The sequence below is a fragment of the Podarcis bocagei genome (genome assembly GCF_964188305.1).
Source record: "Podarcis bocagei genome assembly, chromosome: 6".
NCBI lineage: Eukaryota > Metazoa > Chordata > Lepidosauria > Squamata > Lacertidae > Podarcis > Podarcis bocagei.
The window spans coordinates 94,856,506-94,871,430 of record NC_138130.1 but is presented as its reverse complement, the minus strand read 5'-3'; the positions used below and the strand labels follow the sequence as shown (position 1 = coordinate 94,871,430).

Sequence of the window (14,925 nt, the reverse complement as noted above, 5' to 3'; positions counted from 1 at the left end):
AACAGTGTTCCTATCAGTCATCTGATATGGCGAGATGACATTGGATGTAGTCAAGTCGCACATGCAGTCATGGAGGGTGGCCTTTTGCTAGCTTTGTCTGGTATGCCAGCTATGGCCCTATCAGGATTGGGGTCACTTGGCCACTGCAGCTCATGCATGGGTAAGCTACCGCAATGAGCTCCCTTTGGGGTTGGCCTGGGGTCTGCTCCAGAAGCTCTAGCACAGGGGTAGGAAACCTAAGGCCCGTGGGACGGTCTGGGAATCAGCGTGTTTTTACATGAGTAGAATGTGTCCTTTTATTTAAAATGCATCTCTGGGTTATTTGTGGGGCCTGCCTGGGTAGGAAGGTGGAAATATATAAATTAATGGTTCTTATTAGTCTGAGTAGCACCGAGTTAAAAACAAAAGAGGAATGTAAATGGGTAAAATTGATGGTAATTGCAGCCAGAAAAGTTATAGTGAGTAACTGGAAAAACGCAGAAGAGCTAGGGGTGAACCAATGGAGGAAAAAATTGAATAATATTATAATTTTCGAATATCTAATGTGAAGATACACAGAAGGGTGTAAGGTCAGTGAGAAAGAGGAGGATTGGATTGAGAAGATATTGAATTATCTGGGTAGGTTTGAACAATTTGGAGCAATTAAAATGTTAAAAGTTAAATAACCATGTGGAGGGAGGAGTGTTGTACTTATGGTTGAATTGAATATGTTATTATTGATTAAGTATACCCAATGTATCAGCCTGCCTGGGGGGTGTCACTGTTTGTGTTTTGGTTGTTGGTAAAAATAAAAACAAGGAGAAGGGGACGACAGAGGACGAGATGGCTGGATAGTGTTTGCGAAGCTACAAACATGAGCCTGACCAAACTGCAGGAGGCAGTGGAAGATAGGAGGGCCTGGCGTGCTCTGGTCCATGGGGTCACGAAGAGTCGGACACGACTAAATGACTAAACAACAACAACAACAAAATAATTTTTTTTTAAAAAAAATGTCTCTGGGTTACTTGTGGGGCATAGGAATTCGTTCACACACACCCCAAAAAAATAGTCCGTCCCCCCACAAGGTCTGAGGGACAGTAGAGTGGCCCATGGCTGAAAAAGGTTGCTGACCCCTGCTCTAGCAGGTACTGAATGGCTGCAGCTTGACTTGCTGAAGTAGGCACACAGCTGGCATCATGGGATGTCTCCGCTGAAACATCTGCACTGCCTATGCGGCCAGGTTCAAGGATCTGAACAACTTGGGACTGAGACACAAAGATGGCACAAGCCCTTATGTATCCCTGCTTGATCGCTGAGATCTTACAGAGAAGCACTGTTAACTCTTACTCTCGTTACAGAGGCCCATCTGGCTTCATCCAAAAGTCAGATATTTAATGCTGCCAACTCCATGCTGTTGAACTCTCCTCTGCCAGAGATTAGGCAGGCAGCTTCCCTTTTGACTTCCAGGCATCACTTGAGGAGCTTTCTAAAATGTCAAAAGGCCTTTGTAGCTATTTATTTATTTTATTTCTTTGGTTAGCCGGTGACTTTGATTATTATCCCTACTGTTTTAATGGTGTTTTGTGTTGTTTATGTTGTGCACTGCCCTGATATTTTACAATATGGCAATGCTTTTATTTATAAACAATTAAATGTCTGTAAATGATCTAGCATGGCCTGATCTCACATAGTTTCATGAGGGAAGGAGCACACATTTTTGAGTGCCATCAAGGCATGCCACATTTAGATGGGCCCAGGGAACAGAAGTCCTGCTCCTTGCCGACCTGTGGAGAGCCAGTGTGGTGTAGTGGTTAAGAGCGGTAGTCTCGTAATCTGGGGAACCAGGTTCGCGTCTCCGCTCCTCCATATGCAGCTGCTGGGTGACCTTGGGCTAGTCACACTTCTCTGAAGTCTCTCAGCCTCACTCACCTCACAGAGTGTTTGCTGTGGGGGAGGAAGGGAAAGGAGATTGTTGGCTGCTTTGAGACTCCTTTGGGTAGTGATAAAGTGGGATATCAAATCCATACTCTTCTTCTTATTCCCTGCCCATTTTTCTGTGTGTCTCCCTCTCTGGGGTTTTTTTATTAAATAAACTTGCCAGAAACTAGAGGCATGCTGAAACCTCCGTCTTGTTCCTTAGCAGCCTTGTTTGGGCTGCAAAACCATCCATGCTCATTGCCTGTGTTTGCTATGACAGAGAGGGAGGGAGGGAGGGAGAGAGAGGGAGAGAGAGAGAGAGAGAGAGAGAGAGAGAGAGAGAGAGAGAGAGAGATTGGATAGGTTTCCTAAAAGTCATCCATGAGATGACAAGACTATCAAATCCTGCCGAATTCTTAAAAATACACTTCTTTGTTAATTCAGAGATGTGACTGAACTGACTTGGAGCTAACAGTTGACATTAACAGGAGCAAAAGACAACTGTTGCCTTAAAAAAAAAAAAAGACTTCCAATTACTGGCTGGTTTCGAAAAATCTTGTGCTCAGGATTAATTTGACGTACTTCTCTACAGATGACAACTGGCAAGTTCTTTGAGTGAGAAATAATACGTATCAGGATAACAGTAATTTCTATGTGTTGTTTGCAGTGTCATAATGGGTGGAATTCAACATCGCACTAAGAGGAACATGCCTTACACTCAGTCAGAACATATATCCATCTCGCTCCTGGGTTTCAGGCAGGGATCTCTCCCAGCCCTCCCTGGAGATGCCAGGAATTGAACCTGGAACCATCTGCAGGCAAAGTAGATGCTCTGAGCTGCAGGGCAGCCATGTCACCATTCCACCCATGCAAGCATTCCTGTTTGCAATGAGAAACCCCCTCCCCTCTCCTTCCCCACATGCCATCCTGGGGGTCCTCCAGAGTGAATTTGGGGGAGGTTGGGAGCCCATGGAGGGAGTCAGGGGAATGAAAGTCCCATTGCATTAGCAGGAGCCCTTGCACTGGTTTCGGCTGGTTGAATCCAGCCCAATGTGGGGGTTTTTGTTCATTTTTCTCAATTAGCAATCTATTGGAAACAGATTCAGAACAAATGAACCCCAGCTGAAATCCCCGGAGACATTTTTTGAAGGGAAATTTCACTTACCCAGGGTTTTGATTCAATCTGAGCATCTTTGAAGCTTTTTCCGTTCCCCTTTGTCTTGCTTTCGACAGCATTTTAATCCAGCAATTACATGCCTTTTATGATGTTTGGCTTTTGCTGGAGGTTCTGTTGTCCCCGAGTATATTGACTTTGCGCAAATAATTCAACAGGTAGGTTGGAAACAAATTCCCTTCTCAACAATGCCATCACCCTTGCCTTCTCATTGCGGGCTCGATCCCAAAGAGAGAAGGGGAACCCTTTAACTTATAAAGTAGAAGGTGAGGAACCTTTCTCATCTTGAAGGCCACTTTCCTTGATTAGCAACCTTCTGGGACCTGCATGCCAGTAGCGGGCAGGGCCAAAGACACAAGCAAGTGGAGCAACAGATGTTACCTGTCTATCATGGGCTATATTCTACCCATGCAGATGTCAGAGGTTTCCATATGCAACACACAATACACATTCATTCTAAGCGAGCAGCACAGATTATTACAGTCCAAGGAGACATTCCAGCCCCCACAAAAATAACACAGAGGGGAACAGAGCAGGGCCCAGGTTGGGTGTGGCCTGGAGAGGGGCGTGTGTGATCAAAGGAAGGGTGTGGCTTTAGAGAGTTCCAGTGGCTGGAGAGAGAAGCCTGATTGGCTGCCTATGGCTCCTCAAGGGCCTAAGAGTCCCTGCCCCTGCTATAAAGGTTGAAAAGACCACCATGGAATGACAGGAGATCATCTAGGTGACCAAAGGTCACCAAAGGCCACTTTGGATGGCTTTAAAAGAGGGTTGGTCAAATTTGTAGAGGATACAGCCAGTGTGTGTGTGTGTGTGGTGTGTGTGTGTGTTTATGGGTACTCTCATTTTCGTACTCATATTGAAATACTGCCCGTCAATGAGACAAAATGTTTAGGGGTGTAGCCCCAGAAAAAAGCAATGGATACAGCTGTCAGCGGCTAGTAGCCAGGATACTTATGGGCCCCAGGTAATGGGTGCCCTGCACATGACGTCATGAGGTCACATTGGGACCTGACTTCCGGTGCCACTAGAAGTCGGGTTCTGAGGTCTTGCAAGGCCTCAGACAGCATCTCTGAGGCCTTGGTGCTTCCTGAGGCACCTGAAGCTGCATCAGGGGCCCTGTGGTGTGGGTGCTGAGCACTCACAACAATTTTTGTGTGCACCCGGAGCCCCCTATAGTTGGCACCCCTAACGCTTCTGATCAGCACTCCATGTGCTTGGGTCCTACTTGGCCACTGTAAGAGAAGATACTGGAGTCAATGGGCTATTGGCTGGATCCACCAGGCTGTTACATGATGTGGCAGAAGAAGGGGGAACGTGGCCCAGAAATCCAATGCTCCATAATCAAGACGTCTTCTCCTCCACGATACATCCAAATAGTCCTTGTTTTTGTCTCCTGCTTTGATTAGCTTTGTTGCCAAGTCACTGTAAGCTGCAGGACTTTATATTAGAGGCGCATGTCTTGAGATGCTGGTGGTTTCAGCCAGGGCTTGTAGCTGCTCATTCTTGAGATGGAACATGGCACTTTGTTGATGTCTAGGATGAGTCAGTGATTTATCAGCCGTCGGTGCCACCATGACAAAACCCAACTTGTTAGCCCCAGTGGAAGAGATTAGCTGGCTATTGATACTTGAGGGATTTGTGAGTATTTGTCAATCTGCACTGGCAGATTCTTTCCACGCAGCAAAGATGGCATCTTAGAACAATGCCATTTACCTGTTTACTTTTCAGCACTTGCCAGAATATTAATCTGGGCAGCTTCCTGCTTAAGTTCCAAGCTTGAGTTGGGAGAGAAAACCCCACTCAGTTTTGTCAACTGCCAAATATATGCTGCATCCTGAATCAGGAATGACAGACAGGAATGACTTGCATATAGTGGTAAAGTGTGACATATAGCCAGTGTTATTTGAAAACTAAACCACTTTGGTGAACTCAGATAAACCCAGAGTTGTCTGGTTTTTACAGTTTTGCTTTCCAGACAAGTATTTTATAGCATGATACATGACCCTTTCAACTCAGTTGTTGCAGGAACTCTGTGTCCATTAGTAGATCTGTTGCTGGGAGAAAGGAGAGAATACTATTTTCTTAGTACAGTGGTACCTCGGGTTACATATGCTTCAGGTTACAGACTCTGCTAACCCAGAAATAGTACCTCGGGTTAAGAACCTTGCTTCAGGATGAGAACAGAAATCGCGCGGCGGAGGCGTGGAGGCCCCATTAGCTAAAGTGGTGCTTCAGGTTAAGAACAGTTTCAGGTTAAGAACGGACCTCCGGAACGAATTAAGTATGTAATCAGAGGTACCACTGTACTAAATTGCATTATATATATTATTATTATTTAAATTTTTGATGGAGCAATGCAATTCTCACCTTTCTCTCAGCTAGCATATCCATTATAGTTTGGACCAGTAACACACTGCAGTTGCACAGATGTCAGGCACCTATTGGCCAGTGTCTGTGACAACATTGACAATGAATTCTGCATTTCTCCTTTTCCATGTTGAAACTATATTGAGAACATGTTCTGGGTGCCACATTTTAGGAAGGACATTAAAAACTGGGAAGTGTCCAGGATGGTGTGTTGTCTGGAAACCAAATCCTTTGAGGAACAATTAAAAGAGTTGGGCATGGTTAGCCTAGAGAAAGAAGATTAAAGGTTTTCAAATATCTGAAGGGCAGGCAAAGAGAAGATGGAGCAGGCTGGTTTTTTCAGTGATTCACAGGACATGATGCATAGAAATTGCAAAGAATCCTATTTTGATTAAACATCAGGAGAAACTCCCTAAGGAGCTGTTTGACTTCAGACCCCCTCCAGACAACCTGTTTATTGAGTGTTTGCTCTGGTTTGCTTGCACAAAGCTTACACGGAGGTTAGATTATATCCAGGACTTTATTGAGCATTTATTCTGATTTGCTTAAGGGGCAGTTATAAAGCTCTGAGCCTTTGTCCTGCTTCCCTCTTAATTTGCTTGCACAGCTTCCTGTTAGTCATTCCTTCATCACACACTTTTCCACGCATTTCCCCAGCAATTTTTTAACTGCAAAAAAAGTCTGATTCCTTTTCAAAGTGGATTTGTTGCACCTGGGCAACCAAGCCCTTTAACCCACTTAAACTGCACAAACCTAAAGTTCTGCTGCTGTGCTTGAATTCCTTATGCAAAATAGTGACAGCCTGCAGGCACCCTTTCCTGCAGGTTGGACTCGATAGCTGTCCATCAGAGATGTTGCCTCAAATTTGTTCCAATTCTGTCATTCATCTATCATATTTTCTGGAAAGTTGCTAATACAGAAGATAGAATGGTTGGATCTTAATGAATGAATACTATATTTAGCTGCAGGACAGAGAACCAGAATTCTTTTTAAAAAAAATTTAAATCTTTATTCTTCTTCCTTCCTTCTTCCTTCTTTTTGCCTCTGTTCTTTTTTAAGATTAAGTAGTTATTTTATTTCAGTGTTTTATAAAAAGATACTTAGTAATGGGTATGAACTTTTTTGTATCTTTGAATAAGTATCAAAAAATACTTTTTTAAAAAAAGTTCTTAGTTCACTATGCAGTTGGACACCTCTTAGGATACTGTAAAAAATTTTTGCATAATAGTTTTTTTTTCCATCTCTGAACGCAAAATTGGGTGTCTTTTGTTACTAGTTGGCAAGCTGAACCTTTTAAAATGATACTGATTTTAACCAAATGTTACTGAGATAAGGAAGCTATTTTCCACCTATGTTTGGATGCTGTTTGGAATCAGAATGGCAGACAGAATCTTTCAGAACTGGGCTGACTTTAACCCCTTATTTCAGAACTGCAACAATTTTTGGGTTTCTTAGAATGGCTCCTAGTCATACATGCCTAGTGTCGGATTTACGTATAAGCTAAACAAGCTATAGCTTAGGGCCCCACTCTCTTGGGGGCCCCCAAAAAATGTAAAGGGGGGGAACACTGGATGTACATTTCCAAAATATAAGATGAAAAACAAATAAAATAAAACCTACATACAGCAACAGTGTTTTGTGTTGTGTAGACTTCTATTTGTTATGTGCAAATTGCTTTAGATACATATTAGGTCCATAAATTACCATATAGCAGTGGTTCTCAAACTGTGGATCCCCAGATGTTGTTGGACTACAACTCCCATCATCCCTGAGCTCTGGCCTTGCTAGCTAGGGGTGATGCGAGTTGTAGTTCAACAACATCTGGAGTCCCACAGGTTGAGAAAGGCTGCCATATAGCATATCTTCAACACAAAACACAGCGACAATTTGTTGTTGACAAAGGACAGCTGGACATATCAAGGGCCCCATTACCTTCAGTAGCTCAGGGCCTCATCAAACCTAAATCCGGTTCTGTACATGCCTACGCATGATCCAAAGTTAAAATGCTTTCAGATCCTATTGATTTCCAAGCAAAGGAAATTTCTGTGAGTGTCTTCTGTTAGACTTTGCAATGATGAATTTTGCGTGTGTGCTCTCATTTTTAAAAAGACGCTGACAGCTTGCCCCTGCTCCACTCCCAGCAGACGGATGATTGTGCCCCGAAAACACAAAACCTTGGTGAGCACCAGCAAAACTGTTCCCTTCCTCTTGAACTGGTGTCTGAATGCTGTTGAAGGAATGGCATCCCAACAGCACTCCCGGTGGAACCAGTGACGTCAGCCTTTGGCCCTGCAGCCAGCAGTTTAACTTGCCCAGACAGCACAGCATTGAGAGCTCAAACTCCCCAGTGAGGAGGGAGGGAGTGGGTGGAAGCTACAGGCAGCCAAGAGCAATAGCTGCGTTCGTAAGGACCAAAGCTACACCATTCTATGCAAACTTGGGAAAGTGTGATGTCCTTGTGACTGAGAAAAGATAATTTTGGGTTAGGGTTAGGATACTGCCCCACCCATCGGAGTGCCATGGATCACAGAGGAATGGTGGGAGGACCCAGCTAGGGCAGGGGTCATCAACCTAAGGCCCATGGGCCACAAGCAGCCCATGGGGGTCGTTTAGCCGGCCCAGGAGCCGCCCCCGAACTGAGCTGCCCGCTCGGCGAGTCCCCGCGTGCTGAGCTAAACCGGCACGGCACAGCACAGGGACTTGTTTCCGTGGTGCCGGAAATTTTGTCTGCGCATGCTCAGATGCCGGGAATCGTGTCTGTGCAGATGCACAATGTTGGTGCTGACCTTTAAAGCCCTAAACAGCCTCGGTCCAGTATACCTGAAGGAGCGTCTCCACCTCCATCGTTCTGCCCGGACACTGAGGTCCAGCGCCGAGGGCCTTCTGGCGGTTCCCTCATTGCGAGAAGTGAGGTTACAGGGAACCAGGCAGAGGGCCTTCTCGGTAGTGGCGCCCACCCTGTGGAACGCCCTCCCACTGGGTGTCAAAGAGAAAAAGAACTACCAAACTTTTAGAAGACATCTAAAGGCAGCCCTGTTTAGGGAAGCTTTTAATGTTTAATAGGTTATTGTATTTTAGTGTTTTGTTGGAAGCCGCCCAGAGCGGCTGGGGAAACCCAGCCAGATGGGCGGGGTATAAATAATAAATTATGAGTATTATATGCTGGAAATTGTGGTCACTCAAGCTCATGTGTGATCCGGCCCATGGAGGGAACTCCACTGGAGTGAACCAGCCCAGGAGAGGTAAACTTTGCCGACCTCTGAGCTAGGGAACCTGCAAGGAAAGAAGGCTTTGAGCCAGAGGATTGGTGGTGGGATGACGATGAGTGGTCAGAGGAAGACGAGGGAGAAGATCGGGAAGAGGAGGTGTCAGAAGCTGATGAAGTCACAGGGCTTAGTGAGCTGGGAGAGTCTGTGGCAGAGAGAAATCCAGAATTAGAGGCAGAAGCTGAAGGAGGCAGTGGGAGGGAGCTCAAGAGGCAGAGATGAGTCAGGCTGGTGAAGAGTCATGGGTGGACCAGCTCTCCTCCCCCTCATCTCCCAGAACTAGAAGAGACATGAAAAGGACAGAGGAGGTGACGTGCAGGCGCACCCTTAATAAGCTACAGTTCCCAGGATTCTTTGGGCAAAGGCATGACTGTTGGTGTCCCATGTCCTAGTCCAAAGCTTCCTGTTATAAAAGAAACATCCTGGAAGTTTCAAATATTCATCCCCAGCCCTGAGGGTCTTGTTACTGAATGGCTGCTTGGCTAACAGTGCAACCCTCTGCTGGTCTGCTCAGAACATAGCCCCATTGAGCTCCTAAGTAAGCCTCCCCTGGCCAGGCACCCTCCAGAAGTTCCAGACTACAACTCCCATCAACCCCAGTGAATAAGCACAATGGTCATGGATGATGGGAGCTGTAGTCCAAAACATCTGGAGAATTATTATTATGCTTGTAACTCAGCACATGAGGCGCTTAATCTCAGGGTGGCAGGTTCGAGTCCCACCATGGGCAAAAGAGTCCTGCGTTGCAGGGGGCTGGACTAGATGACCCTTGGGGTCCCTTCCAGTTCTGTGATTCTGCCTGCCTGCCTCAGGGTCCTCCAGTGTGAAGGGGGGGCACTTCAGTGGCAGGGCGTCTAATGTCCCAGGCTCATTCCCCGGCAGCTCCAGGCGGGGCTGGGAATGTCTGGAATGCTGGTGAGCAGCTGCCAGTCAGTGCCGACAGTATGGAGAGAGATGGGGGAATGGTCCGCCTCGGTACATGGCGCAGAAGCCGAGCCATTCTTCCAGAAGCCATTCACTTTCTCCCGCGCGCGTCTGCCAACTCTCGCATCCTTCACTTGCAGCCAGTTTCTGCCTCCCTCTCTCTTTCTCTGGGCAAACTTTTGAGAAACTTGGGCGCGCTCTTTCGTCTGAACGCGTCTCTCTCTCCCCCTCGAGGGAACAAAAAACCCCATGGGGTGGGGGCGGACTATTTTTTTTAAGTCCCTTTTGGCATGGGAAAACGGGAGAGAGGGGACTCCTTTCTTTCCTCCGCCTCTCTCCCCAATTCACTGCTTCTGAGGAAGGGGGAAATGCCTTGCCCCCTTTTGCAAATCCTGCCCCCGCCCCGCGCGCGCTGGAGCTGCGCGGAGGCAGCCTCTGTTTGCGCACGGAGGGGCGTGGGCACAGGGGGGCAGCGCAGGCGGGGGGGGGGTGCGCGTCGTGGGGAGGGGCGGCTCCTCGGCTGCAGCCAGAAGGGGGTGGCTTGAGTCGCAGGGCGCCTGCGCCGAAGTACCGGCTTGCCTCCTCCTTGGGTAGGACTTTTTCCCCGCCTGCCCCCCTCGCCGCCAGCCCCATCGCGCCGAGGGGTGAGAGCAGCAGCTGGGCAGGAGGGGGCTCCGCGGTGACACCTGCAGGGAGCTCTCGGCTGCGCTCCTCTCCGGGTGCCAGGCTTTGCAAGAGAGAGGAGGGCAGGGTGGGGAGGACATCTATCTGCAAATCTCGTTTTGTGTGGGTGCGAGGAAGGGGTTGCATCGATTTGGGGGAGAAGGAAGGCAACGTCCGAGCTAGCAGGGAAGAAGTCTTCCTCCCCTGCGGCGCCGTGAACCTGGGAGTGATGGGACTTCAGTCTTCATCTGTCTGAGTTGTGTGTTAAAAAAACTTTGCTCCCAGGACCCTTGAGAACTCTTAAATCAGCGTCCTGGTACAGCCATGAAGAGGTAAGTTGATCAAGAGTTCTAGAGAACTGTAGAGATCTTAAGCAAGGAAGCAGCCCTGGTATCCACAAGTAAAGTCCATCTGGGACCCAACTTCCAAGTCGTTTTAGCCCAGAAGGGAGAGCATTAGCTAGAAGCCCGGCTGATCTGAAAGATGATTTGGCCACACACCTGATAGGTGATGTTGATTTGAACAATTCAATAAGATAGGGTCCTTTCCTCTTTAGTGGATTATTACAGGCGTTGGGATGGCTACTCTTCCAGGGAGCCATGTGAAATGTTTGGGACTTGGGCAAGTTGAAGAGATGAAACAAAAACCTATTGTTTTTTTAAATTTAAACTCTTTGGGGTGGTACCTGTCTCCTTTACCTTTTTCTTGTCTACCTGAGCTTTGATTCTGTATCCCTATTCTGATTCCCTATCTGTACCTAACATACTGTGGAGAGGGTCTGTAACTCAAGGGTAGAGCATCTGCCTTGTATACGGAAGCTTCCAAGTTCAACACCTAACGCTAACCCTGGTCTTATCTTATTGGAGAAACCCTGGCTTAAAACTGCTGCCAGTCCGTGTAGACAATACTGAGCTAGATAGACCAATGGTATGACTCTTGTGTTTCCTCTATTCCTACATAACCATACAAAGCACAGACCAAGGACAAGTGATCTTGATTCTAACTAACTCTTCTTGGAAGATTTGAAAACTTTATCCTACTTGCTGTTTGTCTAATCTCTTTAGACCCTCCCAAATTCCCACGGGCCAGAAGTCTCTTTAAACCACCCTAAGAGGCACACTCCGGGGCTTAGTAATTCCCCCCTCGGTCCCTGCATACCAAATTATTGAATTATGGGGTCTATCATGTTCTGTCCTCTCTACTAACACAGAATTGTAGAGTTGCAAAGGACCCCAAAGGATCATCTAGTCCAACCCCAAAGGAATCTCAGCTAAAGCATCCATGACCATCCAACCTCTGCTTAAAAGCCTCCGAGGAAGGAGAGTCCACCACGTCCCAAGGATGACTATTCCATATGTGCCAGATATCGCTGGACAAGGACTTCTGCCTTCCCTGACCATGGGCTATGCTTCTTGTAGGGGAAGCGTGTGGAAGTTGGATTACACTGCCTGGCGACAGTTATCCAGAGTTCCAGGCAAACGTCTTTTCCAGCCTTATTCGGAGATCCTGGGGATTGAACCTGGAACCTTCTGGATGCTGAGCCCATGTGCTCTGCCGCTAAGCCACAGTCCCCCCCCCCCATAGTTGTGGTTATCCTCCGGTGGTCTAGTTGTGGTTATTCTGCGGTGAGACCTAAGTGCCTCTTACGTATGGTTGCTAAGTCACATTGTGGATACTCCCCTTGTACTTTTTAATTTGGCAGTGAATTGGGAGTGGAGGCAGGAGCTGCAGCTTCTCCTCTCTCTCTCTCCCCCTGCCCCCCCCCCAATTGCCCATCCTTTCATCTGCAGTTCTTCCTTCTGTGCAAAATCCCTGTAGCCCTACTTGCTTAAGCGGTCTCATGTAATTCCACAACAGTCCTGTAAGGTAGGCTAGAAGAGGGACTGAGAAAACAAAAGAGGTTAGATAAGGCAGCAGCAAATTAAACCATGCCAACTTTGTGCTGTGGGCACAGCGTAGCTTCTCCAGGTTATTTTATATCGACCAACTTGGCACCTTTTGCAGTGCCTGCTGTAAATGTGGTTTTGGGGTGCTGTGTGTGTGTGTGTTTTATGAGAAGTACATTTTTCTCCAGTATAGAGATAAGGTCTGTTAAGAGAAAAATATGCAGGCCATGTGGGGAAGTTTTGCAAGGACCTCTTTCGACATGATTACACTGAGCCACTATAACTCAGCAAAAGAAGACATTTGTGCAAGTGTTACATGGGATGGTGTCCTTTCTCGACTTGGTGCTTTCCAGATGTTTTGTACGGCAGCCAACACGACTGGGACTGGTGGAAGTTGCACTCTGGAGGGCATCAGCTTGGGCCGAACAAATGTGCATGTTGTGTTCCTACTGCACAAAGGTGACATTGGCATCCAACATTCCCTCCGCCTGTGCTTTTGCCCACCATGGGCATGTGGCTCTCATAAGGTTGCCTGGAGGGGAATGCGTCTCTCTGTAAAAGGTTCCACACCCCTCAGCTAGAGCCGCTCCCAAGTGTTCCATTTTGGAAAAGGCCAAGAGAGGCAAAGAAACAGAAAGCACCGGAGAGTTTGTGCTTCCTGTCCCCCTCTGTGTCATTGTCACTTCTGAAGCAGCTCTTAGGCCGGAGATTTTACTGGTGGCTGGTGGGGAAGTAAGTCCTTCGGAGTTCAGATTGCAGACACGGCCATTCTCCTAGAGACCAGGGAGAAGGGGTCTAGCTCAGCTGCCTTTGACAACTGGATTTCTATGTGCAGGGAATTCTATACCCCTCTCTCTTTTACAGGAACATTCATGTGCAGTCCAGAAGCTGATCTAACACCTCATTTGCCGTTTGTGAGAACAAGACCAAAGGGTCCAACGTGTAAATAAATTTGGGTGGCGATGGGCATGTGTTTATTATGTGTGCCTGTGAAACTGAGCCAGTTTGCCCTTTTAGTATAAACACTAACATTCCCTGGCACGCAGTTATCAGAAAGAAACTTTGTGCGTGTGTGTGGTTTGAGGAATTCCAAGAACACAAGGCAAGTCCACGCATGGACTTCATTTTGCTCGCCCTTGCCTTGGTTTTATTTGGATACTTTCAAAGAGTATTCTACCAAGCTATGCCTTTGGAAAGCAATTAATGTTTAACTTCTTATCTACATGCATGCGAGCACACCCAATCTGGGCTGCCCCTGCATTTTCTCAATTCAGCCTGGCTGAAAACAGACGGGCAAATAGACCGGCTTCTCTTTGTTCTTGGATTCTGATTGATGATTACAGAAGCAACACTGATTGGAAGCAAATGTCCAGCTATTGTAATCTATGCTTTAATGAGGTAATGAAAGTCATGCCCTAGTTGGACATTACAGTCAATGCATATTTTTGGAAACTCCAGCACAGAATGCCTATGCGCGCACACATAGGCTCACGCGAAAACAGCTGATTAATATCATGCTTGCTTTCTTGGGTGACACCCAGGAGATACTCGCTTATTTCCACCAGCTGTAAAAAGTTTCCCTTCGTTGCGAAATAGCTGGGCTTCAGTATCCTGGAACGACTTCCAAAGTCTCTTGGAATCCATATAAATACAGTACAATGGTGGGGAAGGATCTCTCTAGCTTGCACATGCAACGTCATGAGATTGCAGCCTCAGCTGCATAAATCTGCTGTGTGAAAGCCTATAAAAACCCATCCTATTCCCAGAGTGGCTGGCACCCAGAGTCGTGTGGGCATTGTTTTGGCATGATGTGATCCTGGGCTATTGGCGAGTGTGTCTTGATGAAACAACCGCATGAGCCGTATCCTCCTTTTAGCTTACAGTTAGTGAAAGGATGACATTTCAAGAAAGGAGAGTGAAGTTGCCCTGCAGACCTGACCAGTCCCACCCCTCTCGCCTCTGCATTTTTGGCAAAGTCTGAAAGAGATCTGGCTGCAGTCATAGGGTGCATGCATTTAAAGGACCCTTAAAGCACATTGCTTCCCCTGAAAGAATCCTGGGAAGGACAGTTTACCCCAGTGGCGTAGCGTGGGGGGTGCAGGGGGGGCCGGGCACACCGGGCGCAACATCTGGGGGTTATGGTTAGGGGGCACAAATTCACGGGTTGGGGGCGCAAATCCACGGGTTAGGGGGCACAAATTACTTGCCTTGCCCCGGGTGCTGACAACCCACGCTACGCCACTGGTTTACCCCACACAGAGCCACCATTTCCAGCACCTTTGTTAAACTACAGTTCCCAGACTCCTTTGCGCAATGGGGAGTCTTGCATGACCAGGGCTCCCAAGCAAATGTAGAAGCCTGTCTGAAAGCTCTTCATTCGTCTCCTGCAGTGGTTCCCAACCTTTTCCAGGCCACTGACCCCTTGGTTCCATAAACCTACCCTTGCTGCCCCCTACCCTATAAAAAGTATTATTCAGAATAGTGGTTTGCACTATGAAGGATAATAGCACAATAAAATCATAGAATTATAGAGTCATAGAATAGTAGAGTTGGAAGGGACACAAGGGTCAACTAAACCAAATCTCTGCAATGTAGGAATATTTTGCCCAATGTGGGGCTCAGACCCACAACTCTGAGACCCACAACTCTGTCAACTGAGTTGCCCCCCCCATGAATTCTGAATAAAAATTCAACAAATGAAATTTGTTTTGAAATTCAAAACAGTAACAATGAATTGCACATGCACTCA

General features: G+C 47.1%; 2 protein-coding genes across 2 annotated transcripts in view; one reads left to right on the top strand and one right to left on the bottom strand.

Moving 5' to 3' along the window:
* Positions 1–807: 807 nt before the first annotated feature.
* Positions 808–14,925, bottom strand: part of LOC308588817 (uncharacterized protein) — a gene marked incomplete at its 3' end in the record, with an annotated part of 117,300 nt that continues 103,182 nt past the window's right edge. Inside the window, exon 3 of the transcript XR_014008900.1 lies at positions 808–948. The remainder of the gene's footprint in view (positions 949–14,925) is intronic.
* The window catches only part of PRSS23 (serine protease 23), a 32,945-nt gene continuing 28,227 nt past the window's right edge, over positions 10,208–14,925 (top strand). Inside the window, exon 1 of the mRNA XM_081197436.1 lies at positions 10,208–10,622. Coding sequence (XP_081053562.1) covers positions 10,615–10,622 — 8 coding nt within the window. The 5' untranslated portion in view covers positions 10,208–10,614. The remainder of the gene's footprint in view (positions 10,623–14,925) is intronic.